Genomic DNA, 23,515 nt, shown 5'->3' on the forward strand with positions numbered 1-23,515 from the left:
CTATACATTATGTTAAATTTTATGAATAAAAGCATTTAATTTTAAATATGTCTTTACTCAATACCTAATCATAACAGTATATGTAACTCTCTCTCTGACTCTGGCTCGGCGTGAACCATAGTATGCATGCTGTCTATAGTTTTAGCTTGGGGATGCGCTACTATAGTAGTAAACGCATGCTCTCTCTCCCTCTCTTCTTCGCTTGAGTTGACATCTCTAGTATAGAAGTAAACTACTGTTCTCCAAGCTAACTATAGCTACACGCAAGCTCTATAGGGCTCTACACTGTATGCTACTTACGATATATATCGCACGTGTTCGTGCAAAAGTAAATTAACGCATTATTGATTTTTTACTTTAGTTCATTGAATTAGTTTTTTTTATAAATTTTATAAAATTTACAATTTTTTTTCTTTTTTTAATATTATTATTATTATTATTATTTCAATTATTTTGATCCGACGACTTTCGAGGGGCGAGTCGGTTTCTTCACTGTTGGTCAGACCGGAATCAAGATAACTTTTTATCGAACATACTCGACATTCTTCACCAACGAAATTTTTTTCTGTAAAAAAAAATTTTTTTAATTATTATTTTTAATTTATATTTATTAATCATTTACTTATTTCTATAATTTAAGTACTTACAGTAGTAGTCAAATCGAATGGCACATTGACTTGCGCTTCTTCTCCTTGATAGCATGTGGATGTTGCTGTTGCTGTTAACAAATCCATTGCCTCATCCTGTACAATTTCAATTGAAGGCATCGATGATGTCGCAGACGACGTAACCGACGATGACAACATCACCGATCCTGAAGATGATGCTGGTGAGGGTGACGCTGAGGAGGACGATTTTGTTGAAACTACTCTTCTCTTGATTTTATTCGCCAATTCGTCCTGCTTCAGCTTGGCCAGCTCTGCTTTTTCCCTTTTGCTCTAATCGTGAGGACTCCTGTTTTTGCCTCATTATTAGAACGCGCTTCTGGCGACAAAGCTGCGCCCTCACTCGAACTTCTACCGTTTTTTCTATCTGATAAGTCAATTGCTGCGCAATCAGCCTTTCAGTCAGTGACTCTTTAATCCACTGAAAAATAAAAAAATCTGTATAAGTTGTGATGGTAAACGTCGTATTAGCGCTAATAGCCTAACCTCGTGGCTGCCTGCCGGGGGCAGCACCTACCAGTAGACGAAAATGTAATGAGGGAATTCGGCACGCGACGGGACGGAACGCGCGCGTATTTATTGATAGCTAAAAGATCTTTTCTTTCAATACTCGATTTTCACTCAGAGATAAATTTGGACCAATGTACTTTTTGAATTTGTTTACCTGCTTATTGCGATATTCACCATTCGTTTTATATCTCTTCCGATGAGAGTTGGTATTTTAAGAAGTTTTATATAATTTTCTATATCCCATTAATTGATTAATGCGGAATCAGGTTCTTTATGAAATAGAAATTTCATTGCTTTATCGTTTTCGAAGTAATTTCAAGCATTGCCTAGACATGTTTTGTTGAAGGCGAACGCCAAATGTTTTATCTAAATTACTTTGCTTTCGTGGTTTATTTAATAGTCAAGCACCGTTTTCTATAATGAAATCATTAAACAGCTGCCGCTTCTGTTCTGTAGGTAGATTTAAAGTAGTTTTGTCTAAATTTATAGCAGTTGTCTTTAGTGATAATTGAGCAGACTTATCACGTTCATCATCAATAGCGGATTCAAATATTGTATTAAGCGGTTATAATGTAGAATTAAATTCATTAAGAGTACTATTAAACTAAGGAGATTGATTGATAGTGTCAACTATTGCTTTAGAATTAAAAACTTTATTAAATGCGATTTTCTTCTCTTTTTTTGATGCCAATGTTACGTATTACGACGTCTCTTGCGTTGGCAAAGCGTTGCTGGTATTACGCTGTATTGCCGGACCAGCCATGGGAATAGTCGGGTTGCCGGTCATGGACTCGTAAGCCGTTGATTGCTCAGCAAGCGTCTCGATTTCTTCGTCTGAGAGTTTTTCTATCTCACTCGCTAAGAGGTTTTCATCGTCTCGCGAATATTCTTCAGGTTTTAGATCGGTAACGGCGACTTTCTTGATATCAACACCCTTTTTGGTTTGGAGTTGATACGAGTTCATGCCGAGGCAAGCCGTTATAATAAAAGGTCCTGCATATTTTGGGCAGAGTTTGGCGGCAATGGCCTTGGTGGCAGATGAAAGTACACGATTTTTTGTCAATACTCTGTCATCGACATTTACTTAATGACACGATGTTTCTGGTTGTAGTATTTTTCTTGCCTTGCTTGAGCAGTTTTAGAATTTTCGAGTGCATTGGCTCGAAAGTCGTCAAGTTTACTCATACGAGAGTGCCATGCGTTGCGAGCAACAGCCTCGAGCTGTTCTAATGCTGCGTGCTCTTCTTTCCGTCGAGCGTTGCGAGGCAGCTCTGGATGTCGGCCATAGTTCAGAAAGGCTGGACTAGAGTAGGTAGACTCGTGGATGGTCGTATCATAGGCGAACGCATGTTCGTGTATAAGCTCGTCCCATCGAGTGTGTTTCTCGACGAACGTCACAATCATAGTTTTGATCGTGCGATTAACACGCTCGGTCGGGTTTGACTTTAGAGAACACGGAGCACAGGTGCCATGGATGATTCCATGAGCTTCCAAGAATTTATCGACCATCGTGTTTTTGAAAGGTGTGCCATTCCCTTACAAAAAGCGGTCCGGAATGCCGAATCGCAGTAAAATACGATGGTTGATTTCCTTCGTGATAGTCTTGACATTGGTTTTCGTACCGGAATGCTTTCGATCCATCTGGTAAACATATCCATGAAAATTAATAGATATTCATGACCTTGAGACGAACGTGGGAATGGACTCATCCAATCGGCACAAACAATCTCCCATGGACGAGTAATGATATGTTTACCCATAAGTCCAGCAGGTGGCTTTTGTTCAACCTTTATCTGTTGATACACTTGACAGTTGCGCACATAGTGGGCAACTTTCTTATAAAGGCATTAATATCATAGGACGGCTATCTGATGAATCTTCATGACATTCCGTGAGAATATACTCGCGCTATTCTCGAAGAACCACTAGCTTCCACGCATCCTTGTCGTGATTCATTAGCTCGTCAAGGGTTGCGTCTGGCCGATAAACAAATAAGCGACCGCGGACAACTTTCCAATACGGGTGACCGCGTGGACCTTTGGCTACTTGCTTAAACTTGCGCAAGTACTATTTACTCGTATCTCTAATAGACTCGTTAATTTTGAGGAAAGCGAGGGAAACAGAGACATTCTCGTGAGTCTCGTACATGTCAAAATCGTAGGCCTGAAGGCGTAATGACCATCGGCCTAACTTGCTATTTAGGCTCTTTAAATTTTGGAGCCAGATTAAGCTATGGCGATCTGTCACCACGGTGAAGTGATAGCCTTCGATATATGGTCAAAATTTTTCGATTGCCCAAATAATGGTAAGGCATTCACGCTCAGTTACTGATAGCTTTCGATCAGTAGCTGAGAGAACATGGCTAGCAAAGCAAAGAGGGCGGTCTTCTCCATCAATTTTCTTGATAAAAATGCTGCCAAGGCCGATATCGCTGACATCGCGCTCAACGATGGACGGTGCCTTGAATTCAGGTCTAGCTAAAACAGGCGCCGTCATAAGTATGGCTTTTACTTGCTTAAAGGCGGCTCGATTTTTGTTGGTCCAGACATACTTCGTGGTTTTCCTTGTAAGTGCAGTGAGGTACTCGGCCAAAGTCGCAAAGTCCTCTAAGAATTTGCGGTACCAAAAGGCCATGCCGAGAAAATGGCGTAATTGTCGTAAGTTTCTCGGTGCCGGGTAGTCTAAGATAGGCTGGACTCTCTCCGGATCGGGGCGGCAGCCGTCCCGATTCATCAGTACGCCGAGAAGCGAATCTCAAGCATGCAAATCTTAGACTTTTTCTGGTTTATCGTAAGTCCGGCCTTGTTGATTCTTTTTAAAATCAATGTAAGCAACTTCATGTGCTCAGTAAACGTCTCGGTTGCAATGATCAAGTTATCCAGGTATGCAAATGCATAGGGTTCCATTTCTGGCGTGATAATTCTGTCTGCCAGCATTTGAAAGGTTGCTGGGCCGCCTGACAAGCCATACGGCATTCTGACAAATTCAAACAGACCCATGCCAAGAACCGTAAAAGCCGTGATTGGTATTGACCTCTCAGTGAGAAGTATTTGTCAAAATGCTCCAGAACAATCTAGGGCGCTGATGTGTTTCGCATGTTGAATCTTACGCAAAATAATATCCATGAAGGGCAGAGGGTAAGCTGAAACTTTCGAAACCGCGTTAACTTTTCGGTAGTCGACTCAATACCGATACGTGCCATCTGGCTTTGTGACCATAACAATCGGACTTGACCATTGGCTCGTGGATTTTCAGATAATTCCCATCTTTAACATCTTATGCATTTGCTCGCGTATCTCGTCCTCTATTTTCTTCGATACTGGGTAGTATTTTTGTTTAATGGGACATGGATGGGTTAGGTCAATATCATGCTTGATCCATCCTCTACGGCCTAACTTTACACGTAGGTTCAGGGAGCAATTCTTGCATGACTTTCTCTATCTCTACTCTCTGTTCGTCCGTCAAATCTTCGATCCCCAGTGAAGCTAAAGTCATTGCCTTCTCAGTTTTCTCCGTGGAGAGAATTGCGGGCACGCTTTCCTCGCAGCCATCAAAGATCAACTTATCTGTTTTAGACATAGATAAGCCGAAAAGGCGCGTTTGAAGTCGGCACCTAAAGTGCACTCTGTGTCAACTTCTGTCAAAATGAGAGCGTCGATAATATGTGTCACCCCTCCGATCGTGAAGGGCAACCTTACGTTACCTACAATGAGTACGTAATGACCGTCAACCGCTCTAGCCTCTAGGCCCACATACGGACATACGCGCCGATTTAAGGCTGTAGCCATCGAAATGGCGCTCAAGCCGAGGACAGTGCAGGAAGCTCTGGCATCCCAGAAACCTCTAAACTGATAGTCCCCGAAATTTACTGTCAGCCACCACCTAGGTGATTTATCGATCAGGACGCTTGCGACAGTACCTCCATCGCCTGCTATCTGTGCGTCGGAAAGGCTGATCCTGGCTAGCATAGGGTTGTCCACCGTGTTACTTAGTCCTGGCGCTACTTCTGTCACACCACTGACGTCGAAGGTCCAGGTGATGGGGAAAACCGTAGGGACCTCACCTACTGGCTCCCGCTGGCATTTTTCGGTTGATCCATCTTTGCGTTCTTAGGCAAACACTTGGGGCAGGTGGCCTTGGTATATCCTCACCAACTGTATTTCCAACAAAGGATTTTCTTGCCGTCAGGGTCAACCTCTTTATTTTTGTTTTTCTCGGACCTACGGGTAGTTGCCAGGGCGGGATTGCCAACTTGGCGCCCCCAGTCTCTTCGACTGCCTCGGCCACGGCCTCGAAATTTGTTTCGAGACGGACTACTGGTTGTGCCACTCGGTGGTCCTTTGGTTGCCGCTATAGGCGTTTCGCCAGAGTACTTGCCGTTGGGCAAGTCATTTGGTGAGGCTTAACTCCTTGGCCCTTTTGTCGATTATCCTCACTAGGAGTTTCTTTAGTTCGGCTTCGTCGAATGATGGTGCCCTCTCGTTTAGGGGCGACAGGCTAGCTGGCTTGGCCTTCGTCACTTTGTCACAAGGCTTGTAGGCCGTGTCTGGCAAGATACTTAGGTCAGGTGACGGAGGGTGTATCCAGTGGCCTTTTTCTTCGTCTTCTACCTCTTGGGCTTTTTTCAAGAGGATCTGCATCGAGATGGAAATGTCCTTGAAAACCTTTAATTTCTTTTTAAGTTCGGGAAGCAGATTATCTATGATCAAATTAATTTGATCACGTTCGCTCCACGGATGGTCGAATCGTTTCAGGATTGTCGACAGAGACACCATATATTTTAGCATAGGTTCATCTGGGCCTTGCGTACGATTATAAGCTTCTATGGTTAAGCTCCGGGTATACCTCCTGCATTTACTGTGGGCTTTCAGCGCAGCGAGATTAAAATCTTCAAAAGTAGTCCTAGATGGCCTTCCAGCGCAAAACCAAAGGAGAGCCAGTGCCTCGAACAGTGGAGCTGACAACTCGATGCTGACTTTTGAGTATCCTGAGAATTTTATTTTCCATTCTCGCACTGTCTTGCCTAAGTGTTTGCTACGTAAGTAGCAAGAGGTTGTAGAGTTGACCAAATACCTAGTGTGTCGCTTGTGGTGTTGGACTTGCCAGCCACGCGGATGACTGGATGGTAGCACTCTCTGGTTGAAGTAATAGGCGCAACGCTAATGTCGTTTAGGTTTGCAGGTATTGTTTGTGTCATATTAGTTGGCCAAGCTACTGCGTTGTTTAGCGTTAACATAGCAATAATCGATGGTTATTGAATAAATATCTGAGCTGGCTTCGTCATACAATGAAACATTGGCGCGTGTGGACTAAGCGAAGAGGAAGAGATAATTGGAAGCTTTGAAGTGTTGTCAACACTGGAGAGATCGTAGTAGTTGAAATCAAAAGTATCTGCGAAATGCACTGCTTTTGCATTGCGTGTTGTTTCTAGGCGCGCTTGCACTGCATATTGCTGTTGTATGCCTTCTGTTTGTGTTAGGCTTGTATGGGAGGGGGGGGGGTGTTAGTATTGTATAGTCTGTCATTTGTATTGGGAATTTTCCAATAACATCTTCTGCTTTTCACTTTTTAGTGAAGCAATGTAGTCTGATATTTGCTGTTGGACTGCATTTGCCTGTAACTCTATATGTCACACTCTTCTTAGCTCCATTGCTGCTGCAAACGGCATCTCTAAGATTTGGCCGTCTGGCATGGTAACACGAGCCATGCGCGTTTCCTGGTTCTTTTTTATAACAGGTGTCGTAACATCTTTTGTTTTACGAGGCAGTGTCGTATAAGTTAATGTCGTGCTCATTGTTGTTGCTTCTTGCATCATTCTGTGTTCATCTGAGTTTGTATTCTATGTTGTGGTTACGCCTGGCGGTTATAATTACGACGCTCTCAGGAAGCTCGATTACGATCCGCTTAGCAAAAACATAGATGATGCGCATAGTGCACCATATGGCCATCCTCGCGGCTGGCCAGGTCACTTTGTGAAAAAATCTTTTTGTCAAAGCGGCGGATTATGATTGTCTTCCTCAACAGAGAATAGAGAATTTTCGAACAAACAATTCGTTGTTTTTTGGGAGAGAATATCATAAACTTCTCTTTTCTGTACGGGCATATGCAAATGTAAATGCTGATATACAAAATGCGCCACCAATTGCCCTCGACAAGCAGTAAATGCAAGTTGACCCGGAGTGAATGCAATGTGTATTTGAAAGAAGACTTGCAGTCACAAGTGCGGATGTTTATATCTTCACGTAGTGGGGCTGAAAACGCTGTCTCTGTAAAGAGACAGTAGGCAAAACACAAAACGCTTGCCCCTAGAGCAATAGACCGATTGACCAAATAAAGCAATACCAACACGGATCATGAAAACACGTGGTGAGGTACGGCTTGTAAACGCCCAAAAATTCAATGCGGAGTCTACCACACCCCAAGAGCTCAACTCGAGCCCAGACAAGCCAAAATCCTGGAGTTATTTGAGGGGAAATCTCTCGCGATTGTGGTACCACGCGCTCTCTTTAGAGGACGGGAGACTGCTCCGGGAGCTAGTTGCAGAGGACCTATGGTCCTGGCAATCCGAATTTAATTCGGGTAGATAAGAAATTACTCCCTGCCGACTAGCAATCGGTAGGTGCCACTACTGTGGGTAAAGAGTCGCGGCCATGGTCATAGTAGCCACCCAGAGTTCTTTGCCTCGAGCTCCTAGAGTAAGGCCCGACACCATTGTGCGAGAGAATATAGTCCATTGGGCTGAGTAACTTTCGATGATTAGAACGCACTACGGATGCTAAAACCCTCAGGAGAATTATTTCCACAGAAGGGCAGCATTCTTCCTGCTAAAGAATTGTTTAAAGAAAGTCAGCTCTCTTTGAAAGAGAAATGCACTAAATGCCCATCAAATCTAGTGCTGCTATACATGAACACAGTCTAAGATTAAAGAAAAGGCAGAAAGCCGATAAGCTCACTCAAGCGCTATCCCTGACTAAGACCAGGTTTAATTAATCTCAAACCTAGCATGAAAACAAACACGCCGGTACATTCGTAAGTAGTTTTAAGTTATATGTTACAATTCAAATTAGTTTTAAGTAGTTAATAATAATATAAGCAGTAGTAGTAATAGTTACCAATTAAGATTAAGAAACAAATTTAGAAATTTAGAAATAAGTAGGAATAAACAATCAAATTAAATATTAAATATCAAAAATCAAAATAAAAAATCAAGTCAAAAATCAATAATCAAATAAAATGAAATTAATGAATATAAATCAACTAACAATAAATTAGTAAAAGCTAGGGAAATAGCTAGCTAATTCAATGTAATTAATAGAGCCGTGGAAAACCATGGAGAAACACGTAAAGGTAACTAAGCTCGTAAGTCAACTCGCACAAACTCATTCACTCACTGCTCGCACGCCCGCACGCTACTCGCTTATTTTCAACGCATACTTTAACACGCTAAAACTAGTAGCCGAACGCCTCACTCCAGAAATGCTACAAGCGATTACAAAGAAATCAAATATAACTAGACATTGCGTTGTACCTAGAAAGCGAAATTGTCAACCATTCTAGGTATAGAAAGGCGAGAAAACGTAAGCAGGAGGCGATCGTTGAGAAATCAGAGCATTGTTCTAACATTCCGGTCTCAACTCAGTTTCCTTCGCAACTCACCAATTCAGACGAAAGACGATTGCCCACCAGTGAAGAGGTTTAATTCGAACGCACAACAAAACCCCGAACTGGGCCAGAAACTGAGGATCATACAATTGAACCTCAACAAATGGCAAATAGCCAACGATGAGCACGGAGAGATCATGACAAACAGAAATATTGACATACAGGTAGCACTAGTGCAAGAATCATACCACTGGAATAACGCGATTTCAGGAATGGGCAGTATCACGGCCATTCGTGGAGCCGAAAAAGGCGAAGTGATTCAAGCCGCGATACTCTATAACCCCACAAGGGTCACAGCTTCCAAAAGATTTCTAATTTGTGTGACTCTTACTGTGTCTGTGCACAGGTAGTCGGAGCCTTTGGTAAAGTTTATTTCATAAACGTCTATTGCCAGTTCCGCCACAACAGGAAGACGTATCTTGACAAACTAGCTAAGAATCTAAAGTAATTGAAAGGCAAAAGAGTCTTAGTTGGAATGGATGCAAACGCCAAGTAAAAGATCTGGTCTAATACACAGGATAAGAATGGAGAAGTCATTGAAGAATTGATAGACTTATACGGGCTAATAGTGGAGAACAGGAAGGTCCAGCTTCGAACGTGCCGCAGTACGAGGGTGGAGACGGATATTGATGTAACTTTGCATACACCAAATCTGTTAAACCTCTTGGCTAGCTGGACGGTGAAAGAGTAGACCACTAGTGACCACAGGCCCATAATGATCGAACTGGATTTTACCTCACACCCAGCCAGACTCATATGAACAATAGAACAAACAATGGAACCAAGGTTTAACATAAGAAAAGTTGATTGGGAGAAATTTGGGAGACTTTGCAAAGCCTATCTGAGCTCCCTTTCGAAACTTCCGAAGACATCGAAACATACGTTTTAAAACTTGAAGAGGTTATAACAAGGGCAGCAAAGGACTCTATCTCACCAAAAATGAAAAGAACGCGCTCTCAACCTTGGAGAAATCCTGACTTGCGAAGTAAGAAGCGATACAACGCAAAATCGTCGCTCTGAAGGACAAGGAAGGACCGAATAGAAAGCAAAGGAAAGCCCTCCAAAGATCACTTGACAAATTGAGTCAAATAAATTCTGAATATGCAACGGCTATTAAAAGAGCAAAAAACAAAAGCTGGCGAGATTTCTGCCCTATTGAAAGCAAAAAGAATGCTTGGACGTATCCGTGCAAACGAGCATCTAATAAAGTCAAAATCTCAAAAACGATGTGCATGGTTAACTGTAATGGTTCAGTAACAAAAGACTGGAAAGAAACAAGCGTTGCTCTACTAGGACTAATACTTGATGACGACCCAAAATGCGAAAATGAAGCACATGCGGAGATTCGCAAATATATGCGGAAGGTTCCAATTACCGGCGACGTAACGCCTTTCCTAATAAGGAAAGTTGAAATGGTCCTCAAAGCGAACAAGGCAGGGAAATCACCAGGCAAAGATAGAATAGAGTCAGAAATGCTTGTTAATGCAAAATCATTGCATCAGGAAATGACGCGACTTTTCAACACCTGCTTAAAATGCGTAGTGTTCCCCAGAAGATAGAAAAGTGGAATGCTAATCACGTTGCTTAAAGGGGTTGAGAAACCTGAGAAAGAGATTAAATCATATAGACCCATATGTCTACTCCCCATAGCTGGAAAAACACTCGAGAGGCTTATGATGCAAAGAATGTCCAACATTCTAAATAGCTCAGACTGGTCTGTGGAGGATCAATTTGGCTTTAAAGCAAATAGATCCACAGAGGATGCCATTAGAAGACTATACGAAATAGTAGAAGAGGCAAAATCTGATCCGTCGATCAAGTATGTGGCCGCTCTTCCGCTAGACGTCTCAGGAGCATTCGATGCCTTATGCTGGCCAAGCCTGCTCTCCCAATAGAAAGAAAGCAATTGCCCGAAAAACATCTACAAGGTCCTCCAGAGTTACTTTAATGACCGAGAGGTAGGCATATATGCTCACTTCGAAGAAACACTAAAAACAGTAACGAAGGGGTGCCCTCAGAGATCAGTCTTTGGACCGGTCGGTTAGAATGTCATTTTTGACAAACCACTTTGAGCAATCAGGGATGCAGGATATGAAGTCTTGCTGACAATGTAATTCCTATCATTAAGGCGACGACAGGCATTGATTTTGAAAGACAAGCCCAAAAAGTCATTGACATAATGACGAATTGGTGCGAGTCCGACAAAATGAAAATAGCAGTGCAAAAGTCAGCACTAATATGGCTGAAAGGCCAACTGAGCGAGAATAGAAGCCCTACAGTCAAAATTGAGAAAGACAACATTACAACGCACAAGAAAGACAAGTACCTAAGAATCACGATTTCAAAGGGCTTACGATTGGAAGAACACATTCGAAACGTGGTTTAAGACTGCATCAACACCAACTTCGAGCTAAGTAAAATAGCAAAAGCGAACTGGGGCATAAAATTCAATTTAATGAAAAAGATATACAAAGGGTTCCTACTATCGAAAGTTACGAGGGGGGGGGGGTCAATAAGTCTTTCCAAAATCCAAGAGATGGCGCTCATCTCGCTTAAATTATGATGTTTTTGGCAAGCAATCTACTAGCTAGGTATCGTACAAAGTTTCAGCTTGATTCATTAAGTTGTGTTTTTGTAAGCGTTGGTTGAACAAAAAGTTATTAGTTTATTTGAAAAGTGGAAAAACATAGTTTCGAGGATGATAAAACATTTTCATTTAAAAGGCCTTACACCAAAAGAAATCACAGTTGAGTTGAACGCCGTTCATGGCAAATCTGCCCCTGTGTTTAAGACTGTTTATAACTGGGTAAATGAATTTAAACGTGGCCGTACAACAACAAAAGATGAACCTCGTTCAGGACGTCCCGTAGAAGTGAGTACGCCCGAAATAGTCAACACAATCCACGATATGATGTTGCGTGATAGAAGATTCAAATTGCAAGAATTAGTTGAGGCCATAGGGGTATCGAAGGATACAATCATTTCAATTTTGCATGAAAAATTGGGGATGAAAGAAATATCAGCAAGATGGGTGCCGCGTTAGCTCACTGTTCAAAACAAACGAGTCCGCGTGGTCACTTCTGGGGCTCTTTTGGCACGCATACGTCGTAATCCGGAAGAATTTTGGTATCGAGTCGTAACTGTAGATGAAACATGGGAATACCACTACACTCCTGAAACCAAAGAACAGTCCAAACAAAGGATTTCCGCAGGAGAATCAGCCCTAAAGAAGGCAAAGACAGTAAAGTCAGCTGGCAAGATTATGGCCACGGTTGTCTGGGATGCATATGGAATCATCTACATCGACTATTTGGAAAAAGGCCAGACGCTCACTGGATATTATTATGCGTCATTATTAGGTCGGCTGAAAGAAAAAAATCAGAGAGAAACGTTCTCACTTGAACAAAAAAAATGCCTCTTTCTTCAAGACAATGCTCGAGTTCACACGTGTGCAGTTTTGATGGCAAAAATTAACGATTTAAAGTTCGAATTAATTGACCATCTACCATGTTCGCCTGATTTGCCTCCCAGTGACTATTTCTTATTTCCTAACCTCAAAAAATGGCTTGCCGGACAACAATTCACGTCGAATGAAGAAGTCATCACCGAAACAAATGCCTATTTTGAGGGTTCTTAGAAATCATATTTTTCTGTTGGCTTAAAAAAACTGGAAGGCCGATTAATAAAATGTATCGACCTTTAAGGAGATTATGTTGAAAAATAAAAAAAATTACGTACGCAAAACATTTTTTTCCTTCTTTGTGTAAAGACTTATTGACCCCCCCCCCCCCCACCCTCGTATATACGCCGCTGCGGACTGGTGGCAAAAAATAAACATCAAACAATAATCTACCTTAGAAAGATTTCAACGATTAGTTCTTTGCTAAGCACTACAAGCCTACAACTCGATCTCTTACGAAGCGGCGCACGTGCTTGCAGCTACCCGACCAATAGCTCTCGAACTCGACGGGAGAGTTGCGAAGTACTGCGTCAGGAAAGGGAAATCGATAACACTGCACGGCATCCGAATAGACTCAGAAGAACTTCGATCCGGCAGACTAAAAATCTCGAAAGCCACACAACTCATCAACGATGAAATCGAAAGAGTATGGCAGGAGAGATGGCAGTCAGCCACAAATGGTAGGAGAACGTACTGCTATTTCCCAGTAATCAAAAGACAGATTAAAGAAGAGATGGCTAAATCTCAATCACTATACAATATAGTTTATGACTGGAGACAGTGCTTTTAAGTCATACCTCCATAAAAGAGGACTATGCAAAGACACACTGTGTAGTTGTGGAGAAATAGAAAGCGAAAGGCATATTCTCTTTTACTGCAAAGAATTAAGGGAATTAAGAAACCCATTAATAGAGGCTGTTAAAGAAGAGGGCCATACATGGCCTTGCCCTGAAACGGCCCTAGTATCTAGCAGGAAAATCTACAAAGTCTTTGAAGACTTTGCTAGGAAAGTCATAAAGCCCAGGAAAGGAGCACCTATAAAGAAGTGATAGCGCAGAAAAGTAGTTACCAACTACAGTAGAAAGATGCCGCCTCTTACAAGGTCCCTAACCAGAGCACAAAACTTGCACAATGACTAAACTAATTTTTGAATTTCGAATAGCTAAATAAAGCTTGAATTTTTGAAGGATAATTTTTGTACATTGAACTTTAGAATGAAATTCCGAAGTTCAATAATTCGAACGCTAATTAAAATACCCGATTTAGCCTAATTTCGGAAATTGATTCGAATGAATGGCACGACTGGCACGAATACTGAAAACTGCCTAGGTAGATGCCTTGTCAGCTAAGCGAGACCTTGACCCTGACCCAAAGTTAACAAATATTGAACGAGCAGAGATCAGTAATCGCGAGTCATAAAAGCTTTTCCATAGGAAACGAAATCCGAAATCGGGGCGAAAATCGGGAAACAACTTTTCGAATGACGAATACCCACCAGCGTGAGCGGGGATGATCGAAACGCAATGAGGAGACGTACCCTGGTACGTCGAAGCGAGGGACCAGTAAGCCATGGGAGCAATCTCTTAATACAAGTACGCAGGGTGAGATATCTTTGAATGAGCCCAGGAGGGGAGGCTTAGCTGGTTGATCGTCTTAGGAATTTCCTTTGACTGTCCTAGCTGGGTCTTTCTTCTGATATCCCAATTTGGGTTAGCCTCTACGGGGTGGTAGTACTTGGTCAAGCAAATCTCGTAAGATTTATATGCCGCGTGCTTCCGACGTGGTCGACGTCGGGACAACTGAAGTCCCGTCGCGCCCAAACGGAGGGTCGAGCCTTTAGTTCCACTCTCCTTGAGCGTCGAAACTTGAAAAGATCGGTACTCCTTTCGAGGAGGTCGCCGTCTTAGATTAACAAGGCTTCGACTCCCTGTGAACGTCAGGGATGTCGTAGCAAACTTGACTTCTGGATTTTGAAAGTACTTTCGAAAGCGAAGGCGTGAAAGACAGTGGGCTATGCCAGACTTCGGCGCCCAGGGAGAGGGATGATAATGTTTGATTACGCTGTTCCTCCCCAAAACAGAAAAGTGTGAGAGCACATACACTAACTGTGGTTACGCCTAAAGTGAGGAACATATCGCCCTTATTACCGACAGGTGAACTCGTGTGTAAGTTTTCGAGTGCGTTGCCTATGTTTGAGCTTTCATCTTGCTCAAGCAACCTTTCAGCCTCGATGGCTGTGCGCAATTCGTTGCGAATTTTTTCTGGCACGGCTTCAGAATCGAAGAACAAGCGGGTAAGGTCTTTGCCCATGTCTTGAGCTATAGTTTCGTCTTGCTCATCGGTAGCTACGAAGTCTTCTGCCGTATAGTCGCCGTTTAATCTGCAGTATAGGCTATTCGTACGTTCAAATAATGTACCTTCAGTATGCAATTCTAGCTGAGTTAACATGTAATTTATATCTATACTAGATAATTTTCTTATCCAATCGGTTACTTTTTGATTAATATTTTCTTTAAAAATCCTTAAATCATCCAATAACCAATTGGTTGCCATGTTTGTTGAATATATTTATAAAAATAAAAATTAAAAAAAAACAAAGGCAATACCAACTGTAATTAAATAAAATTCAGTTTAGAAACTATATTTATTTAGCATATGCAAAGGCAAAATCGATATTAGTTTGAACACGTATTAACCCAGTGGAATTACATATCACAATCAACACGATAAGAATCAAAATAAACAAAGGATATAATTAAATTAGTTTAAAGTTAGCCATGACGGTGTAGGCACACGACGTAACGGTGATACACATTTATTGTTGTAAAATGTGAAAATTATAGAGTGCGCAGCTTCCTTCGCCGTTATAATTGAGAGGATTATTTGGTTGACTGCTCGGCAAAAATTATCAGTTGAACGCCACAAGATAAGTGCAATGTCATATGTGTGGCCAAGCCTCGTAACTCGCACTTACAATATATTCGTCTTATGGCCCGCGGAGAGCGTCGTGGATTAGCGTAGCTGGAAGTGCGAAATATGTATACACGGGCGCAGTAGAATCGCTGGGAAATGGAAAAAGATTCAGGCAATTGCGAAAGACGCAACAAATGCAACATCGGCTTTAGACAAAAGAAAATATTTAGAGGGTACAAGGCATCATGCGTAAGCAGCGCAGCAAAGAGAGAGAAATTGGATAAGCGGAAAGGGAGAGCCTAATCACGAAATGGTACTTACATGCTCGTCGGCCATACTCTTTGTAAATATCGATGCCCTAGTATCTACACTAAGTCTCCGCGCTGGCTTTCTTGACGGGTTTCTTAGCTAAGTCCGTACAAGGCACTGTCGCACAATAAAAGAAAAGGCTAAAGTTATCCGCGCGAGCAGAGCCACGTGTTGTTGGCCTCAAGTCCACAGCTAATCGCCGCTCGCGATGTGCTTCTTTCCTTCAGTCTTAGTCGCGCGAGTCCTGACCTGTTGAAACGCTCTCAGCGCGACGTATATGTTATGGCATATCGGTCTTTCACTCTTTTTCTCTAACGTGACTCTTTGTTGCTTTCCCTCACCTTTCGACTACGTCGGCTGCTTCTATATATATTAAGTATAATATAGTATAACATAATAGTATAATATTTATATTAATACATAAGGGGGGAGAGAGAGGAACATAACGAATGAAACTTAAATTCGTTATAAACTTTACACACGAAATGGAATGTAATAGTATTATAAAATTTTTAGATGTGATGCTTCATAATAGTAATAATCGGATCATCACAAATTGGTATTAAAAACCTTTAGCTTCTAATCGATTATTAAATTATTATTCCAATCATACGATCCAACAAAAAAAAATATAATTTCCAATTTAGTTGACAAGGCAAATTATTCATCTGATGAGTCCTTTCATAATACTAATTTAAATTTGATGACGGATATACTAAAAGAAAACAATTACCCGGAATACTTTATATCTGCACAGATTGATAATAGACTCAGACAACATAGATATAAACAGAGAAATACTATGACACCTAATTGTTTCAAAAAGAATGAATGTGACCGTAATACAATTTTACCGATTTCGTTTATTCATGACTTTTTTTACAAATGTAGTAATAATTTAAAAAAATTCAATATTAAATGTGTTTCTACAGTTAGTCACAAATTAAATAATATCATAAAATTAGGTAAAGATAATAGTTGTAAATGAGATGAAACTGCTGTGGTATACAAATTTAATTGTAAGTCATGTCCTGTTATATACATAGGTGAACCAAAACAGCTTAAAAATTAGAATAAATTAACATTAAAAATCAATAGAAACTAACATTTTACCAGTTCCATTATATATTTCTAAAAATCCGGATCATAGTTTTGATTGGAATAATACAATAATCCTAGACAGAGAAAGTAATTATAAAAAAAAGATTAATATCTGATATATTACATATTAATAGTCTCAATGACACAATCAACAGGAAAGAAGATAAATATTTTCTTAGTAAGCAGTATTCGAGAACTAATGCAATTTTAAATAGTCTAAACCGATAACATTCATCAAGAAAAATTTTTTCATCTATATAATCTCATTGTGTCTATCTAGTAAATAGTAGCTTTGTTCATAATCGTATTAACTTGAAATGTTGACGGCATTACTATGTTTCAGTCCTTTCTAAATCATGCATCGTGATACACATAATTGATTATTATTTTCACAGTTGACAATTCCAGTTTCACTGAATGAAAATTCATTTTGACAATGTTTAGAAAGCATTTTCAAACTTTTGCTAATTTATTGTTTGATATTTAATAATTTAACAATTTGAATGTATAAATTAATTATGTACAATTTTTATAATAAAGTATTTCTGAAGAGGCTATGAACAAAATGGCGAAACGTTGAAGAATTAGTTTGGAAGTTTTGTAGTTGTGATATATTTTTGGGATATTCCTCACACCATTGATTATAATTTCTAAAATTACACAACAGAGGAAAATTAAAGAAGACTGTATCTTAGACCTCCGTACTACACGCATACGTTAAACGTGGTGTAATTAAATACATATTTGGTACTCAAAGCTGTAAATGTGCTTAAAACCTATTTTGTTAAACCTCCAATAAATATTTCTTGATCAGAAAAACACTAAACTGGTCTATTTCTATATTTCACAACCTGATCTACGAGACATCTCAACGATAAGAATCCAGGTATTATAGCATTCATTCATTTATCTTTTTACCTTCTCCTTTTATACTGTAGTTAAATATATCCGTGAAACATAAGTGAGCCTTTTTCCCGCTAGATTTTATATTGGTACGATTTAAATGTTAGGTTTAAACGGGTAGCTAACGCCTAAGACGTAACACCAGTTCAGTAGTAACGTCAGTTTTATCAGTAGCTACTTCTGTCATTACAAATTTAATTAATTATCATCTACAGATTTGAAAGTTTCATGCAAGGTATTTTCTAAATCAGCTTTACCACATTTTATTAGTTGATACATGCATCTGATGGCATAACGAGTTGCAGATAATACAGTATTTTAATGTTAATTACAATTGTTTAATTACAATATTTTAATGTCATCTATGCTTGTAAAACGACGGCCTTTTAATGTTCTCTTTATTTTTGGAAATAGAAAAAAGTCACATGGAGCCATATCTGGCGAATATGGAGGCTGAGGCATCGTTACAGTTTCGTTTTTGGCCAAAAATTCACGAACAAGCAATGAAGTGTGAGCAGGCGCATTATCGTGGTGCAAAAGCCATGAATTGTTTTGCCACAAATCCGGGCGTTTTTTTCGGATTGCTTCACGCAAACGACGTTGAACTTGTAGGTAGTACTGCTTATTGATTGTTTGACCTTGTGGCAAGAATTCATAATGCACTATGCCATTAAAATCGAAGAACACAGTGAGCATAACCTTCACATTCGACCGCACTTGTCGAGCCTTTTTCGGTCTTGGCGATCCAGAATGCCTCCACTGGGACGATTGAGCCTTAGTTTCGACATCATATCCGTAAACCCATGTTTCGTCACCTGTTATAACACGTTTTAGTAGTTCTGCATCGTTATTGACTTCATTTAGCGACTCCTGAGCAACTTCCATTCGCCGCTGTTTTTGTTCGAAATTCAACAATTTTGGAACGAATTTTGCTGCCACACGTTTCATACCCAAAACATTCGAAAAAATTTGATGGCATGAGCCAACTGATATGCCAACATCATCAGCGACTTCTCTGATTGTGATTCGGCGATCGTTCATAACCATTTCTTTCACTTTTTTCACGTTTTCATCGGTTGTTGATGTGCTTGGGCGTCCGGGTCGTTCGTCATCTTCAACGTTTTCGTGGCCATTTTGGAAACGCTTATACCACTCATTAATCTTTGCTTTACTCATAGCAGACTCACTATATGCCTTTGTTAACATTTGACAAACTTTACTACACTTTATTTCATTTTTTACGCAAAATTTAATACAAATTCTTTGATCCATTTTTTTTCACAAACGAAAATCGCCGAGCTCGAAAAACACGTCTAACGTTAGCGGCTGCCACTTAAAAAGCAAGCAATGAATATTGCTGAAAATTTTATCGTACTTCAGGGGCATATGTACCAACATAATAAAAAAAAATTGTATACAAGCGGACTCTCCAAACCCGCGAAATTTAAAAATTCTCGTTACTTTTTGAACACACCTCGTATTTCCGTAGGTTTTTCAAGCACTAAATCCGAATCTGGATCAGAATTAATCCATCACCTCAGGTTTTCGAGATATACTAACCTAAAAGTGTGTAAACTACAATATTTTGCTATGTTTAGAAACAAGTTGAGTTGTGACAATGCAACACTTTTGTCCGTTAAAAGCTATATTTCGGATTAGAGTTATCTTTTTTCTCATCAAAATATTGGTTGAACTTAAATATTTTATTAACCTGTGATTTTAATGGTGTTACAAAACTGCTAAAATATTTAGCATTGATCCATGATATATCGATGAAAAAAAAAAGTTATCTCTGATCCAAAAAATGGGGATTAAAGGGCAAAAGTACTTTTGTAATAGTTTTACATATTTTCAAAAAAAATTTATTCGTAGTGTTAGATACCCTCGAAAAGCGCAAATAATTGTGAGTTTTGTATTTTTCTGTTTGGATATCTCGAGAATCTTAGGTGATGAACTTCTCAAAAGACATGTCTGAGCTAACGTGATTGTTATAGTATATTTTATATTGTATTGTTATAGTTATATATATGTTTAGTATTCAAGTCATCTTCTTGTAAAATAAGCAGAATTACATTATCTCAAATGAAATGCTTTGGAATGAGAGAAACAGAATATCGCTGACAGAGATAAAACCTATCCACTTTTTTATGCCTTCCCATGAAGGTCATTGCTTTTATTGTAGCTAATGTTATAAAAGTTTAAAGTAAGCTTGGTATGGGTATGCAAATTGCTAAACGAGGCAAAGAAGATAGAAATCTTCAACAACGACAAGAAAAATGTAGAAAAAGTAAAAACCATTAATTAAGATGCAATGGCTCAGTCGGTAGAGCGACAGATTTGTATCCGTTAGGCCCGGGTTCGATTCCCAGTCCCTGCTGATTGATATAAGCACAACTGAAAAAAGTTTCATGTGCTTTGCTCTCAAATATATTGCGAGCCTCCGTCGTTGATTAGCACTGATGGAGCATAAATAGAGCGACGCTAAATAAAAAAAATAAAAAAAATTAATTAAGTTACAAAAATTATTAAACCTCAACAAGTGCTATACCTAATAATAGATCACTCTTATTGTTAGTTTTACGTTTGGCTATAAAAAGCTTCAAAGAAGCTCTGAAAAAACCTGGAAGCAGAGAAAAAATAAATAAGCCACGTATTTTACTGACTCTTACAATTAGTAAAGTAGGTAGAGCTCTTTTTGACTTTATTATTTGCCGATTTGAGTGACAATGAAGCTCTAGCTCGGGAAGAGGGGGGCGAGGGCTTCAATAGCAAAACCGGTTAATAGTGCTAAAGCCGTTTCAAATGCATTGAAAGAGGTTCGTAGATACAAAAATTTATGCAAGCTATTGCTATAGATAAAGATATTTATTTCATGTATCATAATAAAGATTATGCCCACCATCCTACGTCAGTGGTCGAAGTTTAAGATCGTAATACCAGTAAATGATTAACGGTTCAGGAAAATCTGAGACGGAACTAGCCAACTGATTTTTATGTGCTAATGGCTCGATTAAATTTTTATGAACTTTTGGAGCCTAACTAAAATTTTATAAGCAAATTTATTAATACACGCTAATACTACAATTTTTCTCGACTAGAAAAAATTTGACGATTCAGAATTAGCTGGAATTTCATATCCTCTTAGGTTATAAGCTAGAAAACAACGTTAATGCTTTACAAAAAGAGTTTGGAGTTTGTGAGCGTAATAATTGATACAGAAAAATGTCTTACAAATAAGTAGCGTTCACTTACAGGATGTGATAATATCGCAAGATGCTAGGTGCGCCATTCAAAAACTCATTGTTTATGCTGAATACATATACCCATATACATATTTGTAGTTGCGCGACGTTGCCAAATCGAAATACTGCCGCAGTCAAATGCATCAAAATTTACGTTTGACTAGTTACGTATCGGTAGTATTCCCTTAAGAAAAGAAACTTCAAAATAGCTTTACCTAAATACGCTCTGATCTAGATATAAAAAGACAACTTGAAATTAAATATTTTTCAAGTGTTTTTATGTGTAATGCCTTACTAACTACTGGACCTCATAATCAAGAATCGACGGTTGTAAATTAAGATGAAAAAATAGACCATTATTCATAGGGTAGCACATAAAAAGAAATGTGATGAGGTTATATATTTTGATAGTTTTCGAGATCTTTATCCACCTATAGATTTATTACTTTGTATAAAAGTTAATAGAGTACATCTACGTAAGGTATCAAGAATTTAATACCTACAACAGCGGTCATCTTTTTCTTATTTTTTCCCAAATAAACTAAAGAAATTATGTCGATTATTATAAAAAACGTATAATCAAAGAATAAAACTCATTTCTTATACGACTATTATGGGAAATATACTGACATTATGTATCTCAGAAACATTATCAATTCTGAACGCAAATTATTTTCCTTCGGTTGAGTTAACACCGAATAAAAACTACGTATTTAGTCTGGTAGAGTTACTAACATTCCACTGGAGATCAAATATTGACGTTGGTTACAATAACTTTTATATTAAAAGTAAAGAAGAAATCGTTTTATCAACAGCTTGTTAAAATATATAGAAAGTTTTATCAAAGAAACCTTAAGACTCAAAGATATATCGTTCAGCCTGAAACTAAATAATTATTTTAGCAGTATTATTAGTGCCATCATGAAATAAATTTCGAACTAGAGCATTCTATTGATTCTCTTTTAGGCTTTACTCAACTTAAACTTGTATGAAACGGAGCACAGTTCTGATTTATCAGTAACTATACTAAAAGTTAACGCTCTTCGCGTAGAGTGTACTTTTACTACAGATAGTTGTTTAACATAAGAAAGTATACTTCATATTATACATTATTTTTTCTCAACAGTGCAACCTGGATGTAAGATTAAAAAAGTGCCATCTAACGTCACCTACCTCCCTATTACCGTAAGAAGCTTAATCATTTATAATTACATATTGATATCAAAATGGAAATCTAGTTATGATTTCAGGTATTATAACACTTATTCAGTCATTTTTCTGCATTCTTTTTGTTCATACACCATATATAAAATATATATAGAAAATATACGAGGTGGTCCGATAAGTACTTAGCCTCACCGCCCGATGGCGCCACTCTCGCAAAAGAAATATTCTATCACGTAGTACAACCTTCTCGATGGTTACTGTTAAGATTTTAGCCGGATCGGAGTTGTAGTTTATTTTTGAGAGCGTGTAAAAGCAAGTGTGTCCGTTGATTTTTGAAAAATGGAAAAAGAGCAGTATCGGTCGGTGATTTGATTCTTGTTTTTGGAAGGGAAATCGAACAGCGAAATCAAAAAGCGCTTGGATGCTGTGTACTGTGACTCTTCTCCTTCGATGACGACCGTCAAAAATTGGTTTAACGAGTTTCAACGTGGTCGCACGTCGATTTTTGAAGAGCAACGTCCAGGTGCTCCGAAAACGGCTACCACGGAGGATAACGTTACAAAAATTCACGATCTCATATTGGCACCAACGCACCGGCTCACACCTCCGCCGTCGCCATGGCCAAATTGGTCGAATTAGGCTACGAACTGCTGCCCCATCCACCGCATTCTCCAGATTTATCCCCGTGCGACTTCTTTTTGTTTCCAAACCTGAAAAAGTCACTCGCCTGGCAGAAATTTTAGTCGAATGAGTAGGTAATCGCTGCCACGGAAGCCTACTTTTCAGACCTCGAGGAAACGTATTTTTCAGACGGGTTAAAGAAGTTGGAGCATCGCTAGGCCAAGTGTATCGAACTAAAAGGAGACTATGTTGAAAAATAAAACGCCACTTTTCCAAAATTTTCGTTTTTCTTTTGTAGGCTAAGTACTTATCGGACCACCCTCGTATAAGAGCAATATAATAATAACGATCGACTCTCGATCGAAGGATCATATAAATCAGACGTTCGTCAAAACGCTCTTTAAAAACCGAATCAGAGATACTCATTGAAGGTATTCTGTGTAAGTTTCACATGAAGTGTAAAATAAAGTAGAAATTACAAAATAATCAAGTCAAAATCTTCTCTTAAAACCAGGAATCATGGCTATAAATATATAAAATATGTTAACGTCGCAAGGTATAGAAGATAGATAATGAAATATTGCCTATATTATTAAAAATTCGTAAAAATATAATAAGTAAAAGATTTTAAAAAATATTAATAAAACGAAACATAATATTTGATCATCAATTTGGTTTTCCTAATAATCATGTTACATTATACCTGATAATTAGTTACTACTAAAATAAGAAACACTTTAGAAAATAATGAATATTGTAATACAGTATTTCTTGAATTAACTCAATCTTGCAATAGTATAATACAAAGGGCTTTTACATAAACTTAATAAACTCATACCCAAAAATTTTTATCTGCTACTAAAAACCTACCTAAGCTAAAGAACTTTCAAAGAGAAAATAAATAAGACTGGCACATTAAAAAACTATTTCTCTGATATTTTAATGCGACATATGTAATTTGT

The 23,515-nt window shown here is 39.0% G+C and overlaps 1 protein-coding gene across 1 annotated transcript; it reads right to left on the reverse strand.

Moving 5' to 3' along the window:
- Window positions 1-1,875: 1,875 nt before the first annotated feature.
- LOC131671783 (uncharacterized) lies at window positions 1,876-2,684 on the reverse strand. The gene is made up of 2 exons (XM_058948506.1): window positions 2,299-2,684; window positions 1,876-2,242 (listed from the first exon to the last, which is right to left on the reverse strand). Exons 1-2 carry the CDS (start codon window positions 2,682-2,684, stop codon window positions 1,876-1,878), a joined length of 753 nt encoding a protein of 250 aa, XP_058804489.1.
- Between the last annotated feature and the right edge of the window lie 20,831 nt (window positions 2,685-23,515).

Source organism: Phymastichus coffea, unplaced genomic scaffold (assembly GCF_024137745.1).
Source record: "Phymastichus coffea isolate CEN01 unplaced genomic scaffold, Cenicafe_Pcof_1.1 PCOF00010, whole genome shotgun sequence".
Lineage (NCBI taxonomy): Eukaryota > Metazoa > Arthropoda > Insecta > Hymenoptera > Eulophidae > Phymastichus > Phymastichus coffea.